Source organism: Cyprinodon tularosa, unplaced genomic scaffold (assembly GCF_016077235.1).
Source record: "Cyprinodon tularosa strain WSP-4 unplaced genomic scaffold, ASM1607723v1 ctg56, whole genome shotgun sequence".
Taxonomy (NCBI): Eukaryota; Metazoa; Chordata; class Actinopteri; order Cyprinodontiformes; family Cyprinodontidae; genus Cyprinodon; species Cyprinodon tularosa.
This window is the reverse complement of record NW_024039296.1, coordinates 2,279,533-2,289,834: the sequence shown is the minus strand read 5'-3', so window position 1 is coordinate 2,289,834 and position 10,302 is coordinate 2,279,533. Positions and strand designations below refer to the sequence as shown.

The following is a 10,302-nucleotide window of genomic DNA, read 5'->3' as shown; positions in this document are numbered from 1 at the left end:
CTTGTTGCAGGCCTCCAGCTGTTCTGCTGATGCCTTCAGGGTAAAATCCAGGCTCAAGATCATAGTGCTGGTTCCAGACCTAATTTACCTGGGGGGGTCACACAGCGGATTAAGAGATTATTAAAATGTAGGGTTGCTTGATTAATTGGTACTTATTTCCTTAGTTTTGGTAGACTGATGCATGGGCGGAGCTAGATGGGGGGCCAGGGGTGGCCATGGCCCCATCTTAGTCAAACATTAATCAACTACATCAGATCAGTGGGCGGGGAGGGTTAAACTTTTAACAATGAGCTCCCAATAATCGATAAAAAGTTCAGTTTTAGAGTAAAAAGCGAACAGTAAAACTTCTGGAATTTGCTTTTAGAATTTCAAGAATTAGTTAAGGAAAAGCAAAGTATAAGGAGCATCCAGACTTTGATGTTCTTCGGAATAGTCTACAGGTGCTGGTCATAAAATTAGAATATCATGAAAAAGTAGATTGATTTCAGTAATTCCATTTAAAAAGTGAAACTTGTATATTATATTCATACATTACATACAAACTCATATATTTCAGATGTTTATTTTGTTTAATTTTGATGATTACAAATGACAACAAATGAAAATCTCAAATTCATCATATCAGAAAATTAGAATATTACTGAAGACCAATAAAAACAAAGGATTTATAGAAATGTTGGCCAACTGAAAAGTATGAACATGAAAAGTATGAGCATGTACAGCACTCAGTATTTAGTTGGGCCTCCTTTGGCCTGTATTACTGCAGCAATGCGGCGTGGCATGGAGTCGATCAGTCTGTGGCACTGCTCAGGTGTTATGATAGCCCAGGTTGCTCTAATAGTGGCTTTTAGCTCTTCTGAATTGTTGGGTCTGGTGTATTGCATCTTCTTCTTCACAATACCCCATAGATTTTCTATGGGGTTAAGGTCAGGAGAGTTTGCTGGCCAATTAAGAACAGGGATACCATGGTCCTTCAACCAGGTACTGGTAGCTTTGGCACTGTGTGCAGGTGCCAAGTCCTGTTGGAAAATGAAATCTGCATCTCCAAAAAGTTGGTCAGCTGCAGGAAGCATGAAGTGCTCTAAAACTTCCTGGTATGTGGCTGCATTGACCCTGGACCTCAGAAAACACAATGGACCAACACCAGCAGATGACATGGCACCCCAAACCATCACTGACTGTGGAAACTTTACACTGGACTTCAAGCAACGTGGATGAAGTGCCTCTCTTCTTTTCCTCCAGACTCTGGGACCTTGATTTCCAAAGGAAATGCAAAATTTACTTTCATCAGAGAACATGACTTTGGACCACTCACCAGCAGTCCAGTCCTGTTTCTCTTTAGCCCAGGCAAGACGCTTCTGACGCTGTCTGTGGTTCAAGAGTGGCTTGACACAAGGAATGCGACAGCAGAAACCCATGTCTTTCATACGTCTGTGTGTGGTGGTTCTTGAAGCACTCACTCCAGCTGCAGTCCACTCTTTGTGAATCTCCCCCACATTTTTGAATGGGTTTTGTTTCACAATCCTCTCCAGGGTGCGGTTATCTCTCTTGCTTGTACACTTTTTTTGACCACATCTTTTCCTTCCCTTCGCCTCTCTATTAATGTGCTTGGACACTGAGCTCTGTGAACAGCCAGCCTCTTTAGCGATGACCTTTTGTGTCTTGCCCTCCTTGTGCAAGGTGTCGATGGTCGTCTTTTGGACAACTGTCAAGTCAGCAGTCTTCCCCATGATTGTCTAGCCTATAGAACTAGACTGAAAGACCATTTAAAGGCTTTTGCAGGTGGTTTGAGTTAATTAGCTGATTAGAGTGTGGCACCAGGGGCCATCAATTTTGAACCTTTTCACAATATTCTAATTTTCTGATATGATGAATTTGAGATTTTCATTTGTTGTCATTTGTAATCATCAAAATTAAACAAAATAAACATCTGAAATATATGAGTTTGTATGTAATGTATGAATATAATATACAAGTTTCACTTTTTAAATGGAATTACTGAAATCAATCTACTTTTTCATGATATTCTAATTTTATGACCAGCACCTGTATTAACCTGTTCTGTCTTTACCAGGGGTGGAGCTAGATGGGGGGCCAGGGATGGCCATAGCCAATCATTGGCCACCCCTACCATTTTCCCCCTCTAATACAGACAGTGGCAGTAGTAACACTCTGAAGGGGAATGTTCAAACTTATTAAACATTTACATTTTTCATATATTAACAGCGACTTGACAACAGAAACACTGCGGTTAATTATGCACATCAATATACAAACATTAAAGATGATAGATACAGAATTTATGCTCTTTTCAGAACTAAACTTTGAATTATTTGGGGGTAACATGGAGATAAAATTGTGTACCTCTGCAAGTCATCTAGGAGTCTTCAGCCAAATCATAGGTAAATAACTACTTAAATAATAACATCAAAATTCATTAAATTAGTAGATTTAAAAAATTTTTTTTTGCGGAATGATTGTTGATAAAAGTAGGTAATGGCAATTGAAATATGTTCGCCCCAGAACTCAAACCTGAAAGAATTTTGTCCACTACACCTTTTATTTACACAGCATAGATGTTGAAATATATGCATCTTTTTGTTAGCAAAGGCTGCAGGAAAGTATAGTTTGTCTTTATTTAGAAAATATGGATGTTGAGCTTGTTCCTGTTGAAAGAGTGTAGATTGAACCTGAGGTTCTGGTGCCTTTCGGCCACCCCTCAATGTTCATTGGTTATTGACTGGCCACCCCTATTAGGATTTTCTAGCTACGCCTCTGGACTGATGATAAGCCGATACTTCAAAATAATCTTAACCACCAACCCCCCAAAGGTCTAATAATCAGTCATTATCAGTGCTGTAAACATTGAAACTATACTATTTTCACTTTGACTGCTCATTTTCCTTTTATTCAATAAAATAAGATTAAAACATCAAAGTTGTATTGTAATCGTATAACACATATAACAAACTGGAATGAGCATTTTAGGCCTTTTAAAGATTGTAATCAGCCAGAAAACTGCAATCAGTGCTGAGGAGATCCTTGAATATAACTAAAGCTAAACACCTTCATTTTTAAATAATTGTTGAAATAAAAGTGTGAGGGTAAAAATATGGAACAGGTTCAAGGGTCTTTTCAGTGATGTTTTCTGTCCCACTACATATATTCATAAAAATATAAATTTAGTTTTACGTCTATAATACAGGAGCCATTACACGGGTCAAAAGCTGTTCTAAAGGAGCACTGGCCCCTGCTGGCCCCCATCTAGAACCACCCACGGTCGTGTTATTTTTAGTCTAATATTGTATGCACTCAATTCCAGGAAACCATTTAATTTCAAACACACTGTCTAATTTTGTTGTCTGATAATTGTTCAAACTTCCTGGACTTATTTGGTCTTCCGCTAACCCTGTCAACATTCATTATTTGCAGTTGTTTATCTCGCCATTCCTTTTTTAAATTTTTTTAGCTCATTTCACTTTAAGTTCTGTTTACATAAGTATTGGCTATCATATTCTAATATGATCAAATACCTCAACTACTACTACAACTACTTTGATGCCTTTTGTTGTGCATTTATTTTATAAACAAAGTAAAATTTTTAATTAGGCTTTAATATTCACCTGTCAGACATAAAATTATGTCAACCTAATTTAAAACATTTTGATCAGACTTTCATTTTGCCATAAGTGTCCTAAACCATCAATCTGTCGAATCAAAATAAATCCATACCACTTTTATGTTTATCTAACAATGTGATGGAAAGTTTCTTGCAAGTTCCAAGGCTGCGTCTCTGTAGATTATTGTTATTAAGATGTTCAATATGCTCGCATAAGGACGAAAATGTGCATTATTGAAAGGCCAAGCCAAAGACTTGCTGTTACTCAAGCAACATCTGAAAATTAGCTTCTTTGCAGGACACATGCTGAAGGTCACCTCCACAAAAAGGTTCATATTGTATGCAAATATGTGAAATAGATGAGCCTAAAGTAGGCAGTATGTGTCGAATTAACTTCCATGTGGGGTTTATTTAACGGTAACAGGAGTTTCTGTACATAGAGATGTGTTGCACAAATGTCTTTTATAACAAACTGAAGCCAGAAAATCCTATAATTTCCAACTAGTTTGGTGATATAACTTGTTTTTTTTCAGGCTCATTTACACCTGATAGTTTGAGCCTATCCTCAGTGGGATCAGGTTATCCTTCACCTCAAATCAAAATGCAATATTTGAATATGGAGATGTTTTAATTAAAATCTGTGATCAGCAAATAGCTTTTAAAGCAGTAAATAGTCCATAAACAGCCTAAAGATAATGTACCTTCTTGGTGTTTCTCGAAAAACTGACTTGGATCAATTGGAGGTAGTTTTTAAGATCTTGTGTCGATTTGTTTGCACAGTCCTTGATATCAGTTCAGCCTTCAGCTGAGAGCGGGGGTAGCCTCATCCCACCACCGTCTATCTAATTTCTCATCAGCTGATTGCTCAATCTTAGCCCAGGCTGAACACACATAGGAAACTATGGCATTCCTTGTGGGGTTACTATAGAGCAATGACTCATAGCACACTTTTTGTTTGAAATGGAACAGAGGGTCAGACCTTCTTCCCAGAATATACCTCACACCTCAATAAACCAGGAATGTGAGAAAACATCCAATACGTCCACATTCAGGTGACGCGATTCAATAAAAAACCAGCTGCTTCTATGACTCTGTTAGCATACTGTCTTATATGTATCACAATGGGGACGGCATAGAAAATGTCTGTTCAGTCAATTTTCTTTGAGTTTTTAAAGAAAATGCATTAAAAATATACAGGAAAATTAAACAATAAAACGGACAAAAAGTGTTTGAAAATCCGTATTCAAAAGCTATTTATTTCCAAATCTGCAAGTCATCTGAGTAATGTGAAAAAAAAGCATTCATCTATTTTAAAAAACAAAAATTTTACAGATGCCCAGGTGGTTTTAAAGGATTATTAATGCTGTAATTTAATTTGCTTCTGTGTTGTTATCTTTATTTATATATATTGTTTGCTGCAAAACACATATTTTTGTGTTAGTATCCAAAAAAAGTAATGAAACTAAATGGATTGTATAAAACCTGAGCTCACTTCAACTATTTCACAACTGTGTCTATTAAGGAATCTCCTTTGTGCATATTTACAGTCCTGATCAAAAGCTTTCGGGGTCTGCAGCTTCAGTTTGTCTGTTAATAATAGCTTATTTTATATTAATTTACTCTAAAACTATAAATATTGCCAATGTAGAGATTGTGCATCTGTTTGATAGGATAATCAGCTTTATGACATGAAGTGGAGTAAGAAAAAAAGAATAAGAAAAACTTAGGGGATTGAAATTCTACTAAAAGTAAAACAATGGTGATAAGTGCAGAATTTTTCCATGAAGAATAATGTCAAATAAAGTCCACAAAAAAGAATTTATGATACTGTATGAATTTAAACTTTAATATATAGTTTCTCCCTCAATACATTTTTTTTTCACATTCAAATTTTGAAAATGTCATGATTGTTTTAAAAATAAATAATGAAAACTCTGATGGACACATTCCTTTCTCCAAAGTCAAGATCACGCTGACTAGAGTCATTGGGATTGGGTGGAAGTTTCTAAAGTCATGAGCGGATCAACAGGTCACCAAGGCAGCTGCTCTCCTGTAAAGTTCAAAAATGATCCGTGGTCCTTTTCAGTCAGCCCACCAATCACAGACAAGACGGATGCAACACTTTCCTCAGGACTCAGAGGAGCCTGGAACAGAAAAACATAAAGCAAAAAGATGGACACTTAATATTCCTTAAAATTAGGCAAACCACCTTGTACAAACCAAAACAAACCGTCACTGCTCATAGTTTTTAGGATAATTAATTCTACGAACCCATAATTCATGTAATTCCTAATTAGAGAGTCTAAAAGTAAACTCTAATAAACGTCCATCTTTTTAAACAAAGACACAGGCGCTACCTGCAGTAGACGTTTACCTAAGAGCCTCCCATGTCAGTGCGGACCCATCCAGGATGTATGGCCATGCAGAGGATCCCATCAGACTCTAGGTCCACAGCCATGCAGCGACTCACCATATTGAGAGCACTCTGAGGAGACCAACCACAAATTAAACTGTTAAATGGCTAAATATATTTTAGAACCAGAACGCCTAAAATACTTGATCGTGTGAAACAAAAATTCCCCAGCAGGTCTTTTAATTATCCTCAACGGCAAATGAGTAATTGGAAAATATTTCAGACAAAAGAGTGTTTTGAAATTAAAACTATGACGTTAGCATACATTTGATCAAGCAGGCATATCTGTTGTTTTGCAGATTTTTACCTGTGTCCTCTCTTAGTTGCTGCTGATGTGCAGAGATCACAATAAATTAAAACTCCCTGCTGATTCTTTCATGTTAAAACCTTTCTTCTGCAAGTATTTCTTTTTTTTATGTCTGAGCTAAATGAAAGTTTTTTTGTGTGCTGTTGTTAATCAAAATCAGAATCAACTTCCTTTTTCATAACTTTCACCATAATAGAAAGTTACAATGTAAAACATTTTAACAAATCATTTTAAATAAATTGTATGTAGCATTCAGTTATAGTGACTATTAGCACATAGTTTTTAATGTGAATATTGGCTGTCATTGATCAGATCCACCTGATTACAGCAGAGTAGCTTGTTCTTGTGGCTGCTGATAAACAGCTAGTTTGCAGTTTAGTTAATTTTCATAAATGTTGCAAACCAGAACACCTTTTCATTTATTGACCAATAATGACTTTTATATCAGGAACCGCAGCCCAGAAAGCACAGTCATAATCTGGGGACATAACTAAAACACTTTAGATATAATAAATAAAACAAGCAAACACAGAAAACTCACTAGAGCACAAGAACTATACTGAGCCGTGACTGAAACATCTGTGCATTATATCAAAACATCTCCTAGAATGCATTTTTCCATAACAATTGATACCTTGGAGGTTCTGTAAGGGTACCATTTGAAGCTGTTGGCCCTCTCGCCCCAGTTGAGCTCCACAGACCCCAGCAGAGATGTCATGTTAATAACTGCTGCCTTCTGGATTCCCATTATTCCTGACCCCCCTCTGCTTGCAGCCTTCTTTAACAGAGGCAGGAATGCCTGACAAAGGAAAGAAAAACAAAAAACTTAACAAGAATTCATTCAGAATTTAGTTAACAAGGACATATTGCATAACATACTGCGAATAAATATAACAAGCAAAGATAAAGACTTTATAAACCACACTTTTTTTGTCATTAGAGTTTGATAGTATTATCCATATTCATGTCTATGGCGTTAGCAGCTTATGAAATAAATGTAGACGCTATGTCAGCGCTTCCCTCTAGTGGTGAAATGTTGACACTACAGAGAAATAGCATCTATTATTTTGCAACATTTGAAAACATTCTAAAGAAACAGTGACTTTTAGCCACTGTGGAGCGCTAGACGTGTAATTTCCAGATTTAAGGCCCCTTAAAACATCTGAAAACACTAAAGTACAACAAATTAAACCAACTGCCTCCCTCAGTGACTAGGATCTGCTAGCAGACTGAGAAGTCAGGGAGTTATTTGTAAAGACAAGGACACATTTGAATCCTTCAGAGAACTATTATATGTCTTATGCACATTTTTTCAGCATATGAACAACAGTGTCTTGTATTGGCTGTGTACACTTGCATGGACCCAACCATTTCTATAAGCCGTTTATGAAAACATTGTGTTTTTGCCTTTTAGTGGACTAGTCCTCAGTCTCCTTGGTGAGTAAAGTCTTCTCTGACCTTTCCAGGAAAAAGGTCGGGTCTTGTGACTCAGTCCTTATGGTTTCCTCCAACTTTTAGATGTGATTCTGCTTCCAGATTTAAATAAAATAGCTGAATTATCTCCTCAGTATACAGTCAGTTCTGCTAATTATCTGATTTTTTGACTCAGATGATGTTGAAGCATAGGCACATCTAAAAGATGTAGGACACCGGACCTCCACGACTGGAAATTGAGAGCCACAACAAGAGAACTCTGAAAAAGAGTTGGTCTAAAAAAAAAAAAAAAAAAAAAACATGCTGTGCTTTTCACATCTTATTAGTAACCCTAATTCTTTCAATTAACAATGATTCGCTCCTTCCTGTTTGTCTTTCAAAACAAACCAAAAAATAAATAGCTGTTTATGGTTGGTGTGGCATGCAAAAAATCCCATCATAGTATTGCAGCTTGTGTGAAACACAAAATGTAGCACTTTCAAAGATTTTATCCATCTGTTTATTCTAATTAATCCCCCATTTTGTAAATAAAACACTATTCAAGAGTTTCACCAAAAAAAAATTAAAATAAGAAAAAAAAGTTACCGTTATAAAGACGAAATGCAAGCTTGCAAAAATCAAATATTGTAGTTCTCTTTAAGTTGTTTTCTACAAGATAGAAGGACAAAGCTTTAAAGGCCTCAGTGAATGAATAGTGGCAGATTTCTGCTCGACGTGAGTCACCATTCCAATCATTACCGAGGGACTCTGAAACACTGCGGCCTTGCGCTTTAAACAAAAACGTCCTTCAAACTTTGTGTCAGCAAGAATCTTTCCTGCTGGCAGGCCTCTGATTAGTGCTCACATTTTAAACTGCACAGAGGGCTGCTCCATCGCCCCCTGTCCTCTAAGGCTTAGCAGCACCAAAGGTTCTAATTATTTATGACATGCGGACGGCTCTGGTACTTTGTAAAATCTCTTTACCAAGGTCGTTCTTTTGTTTTGGTGTCCTGCACAATCAGAACCATCCCACACAGTGTTCCAGGAGGAACTGAGAAAGTAGATCCTTGCTGTTTTTTTGGCCCCCAGGATTCTTTATACAACATACCTTAGTTATCATCAGAGGAGCCACAGAGTTGGTGTGGAAGTTCTCTATCATCTTCTCTGCTGTGACAGAATGGAAGTCGGCCTCCACATTGATCCCCACGTTGTTTATCAGACAGTTCAGACCTTCCTCCTCTACCAGCTGGCCCACCTCCTCAGCACATTTCTCAATGCTCTCCTGATCTACCACGTCTACACAAAAGACACACAAGCACTACAAATGGCACAAAAGCAAACAAGCTAATCAAACCGGAGCACTGGGGGACTTCAGAATACCCTGTATGGTTGGATTCAGATTTGAAGAATGGATGAACTGATGGATGACAGATATATGTGTGTTGACAGATAATGGAATGGATAAAGCAATACACATATATGGAGTGATGAATGGACAGATTAACGGAAAAATGGATGCAAGAAAGTGGGAAGTATGTAAGGATAAACCGATTTCTGGACAGATGGGTTTCTGGATATATTGATGGAAGTGCAGCAAAAAAGATGAACTGATGGATAATTAGATTGAGAGATAACATTTCCTTTTTAAGCCTATTAACGTTGTCGTTTGTGTTTGTTTTGCCAATTAAATAAAATTTAAGCAATGTCCATTTATTGAAAGTTATTTAACCCTTTACTGTCTTTTCTCTTTTGAGTTTTTTCTTTTGACCTCTAACTCTTACCTAACGTTACTATGTGGACGTTGGAGTATTTCTTAGCCAGTTCCTGGAGTTTCTGTAAATCAAAATAAACAAAAAGTTATTTCAGGGGCTTTTAAAGGTTATTCGGCGAGAGCGAAATAGCGACATCTGGTGGTGGCTATTAGTAAATACAATTTAGTGTCTTTTTTTTTGTGGTTATCCTAATAAATAGACCATGTTTCTGAATAACGGTGTCACTTTATAAAGGGGGTGAATTAAATTAAATAGTTACATTTCATTAAAGAATATGGTTAAATTTCGCAGACTAATTTACCTGCGAAAGGCTGATGTTTCTGGTGGTGGCTATAATCTTGCCCGGTGAGAAACCTTCACTCGCCAGACTTTCCACCATCTGCAGTCCGAGTCCGCGGTTTGCTCCCGTTATCAGCACAGAGCCACAGTTTTTGAAATTTATCACTCCACTCATCGTTTTTATTTTACCGCAGTAGCCAGAGTCTGGTTTGCAGTCGAACGCGTTCTCTCGAAATACTTCTAATCATGGTTTTATAATAAGCCAATCTGATCCATGTAATGCCACCTTTCATCCGCTGGAGGGCAGAAGTGTCCCACTGGTATGAATTAAAGCAGAGACTTTATGCTGCGGAGATGGTCCAATAGATAAAGGTTAAGAAAACAAAGGCTGACATCCGCCATAACCGCTATATAGCGCAATAAATATGGAGGACCAACTCTGCCATATTTAAAAATAAATACGTAAATAAATAAATGCTCAATAAATAAATAAGTATAC

The 10,302-nt window shown here is 37.1% G+C and overlaps 1 protein-coding gene across 1 annotated transcript; it reads right to left on the bottom strand.

The window, feature by feature from the left end:
* Positions 1 to 5,449: 5,449 nt before the first annotated feature.
* Positions 5,450 to 10,075, bottom strand: si:dkey-12e7.4 (uncharacterized protein LOC558132 homolog). The gene is made up of 6 exons (XM_038305460.1): positions 9,826 to 10,075; positions 9,534 to 9,585; positions 8,861 to 9,048; positions 6,974 to 7,138; positions 5,994 to 6,104; positions 5,450 to 5,763 (listed from the first exon to the last, which is right to left on the bottom strand). The coding sequence occupies exons 1-5, from the start codon at positions 9,976 to 9,978 to the stop codon at positions 5,994 to 5,996; spliced, it is 669 nt and encodes a 222-aa protein (XP_038161388.1). The 5' UTR covers positions 9,979 to 10,075; the 3' UTR covers positions 5,450 to 5,763.
* Between the last annotated feature and the right edge of the window lie 227 nt (positions 10,076 to 10,302).

Coding starts and splice junctions, on each gene's coding strand:
- si:dkey-12e7.4 (XM_038305460.1), bottom strand. CDS start 9,978: ATGAGTGGAGTGATAAATTTCAAAAACTGTGGCTCTGTGCTGATAACG. Junction 9,586..9,825: donor GAAACATCAGCCTTTCGCAG/GTAAATTAGTCT, acceptor TTTGATTTACAG/AAACTCCAGGAACTGGCTAA. Junction 9,049..9,533: donor CGTCCACATAGTAACGTTAG/GTAAGAGTTAGA, acceptor TCTTTTGTGTAG/ACGTGGTAGATCAGGAGAGC.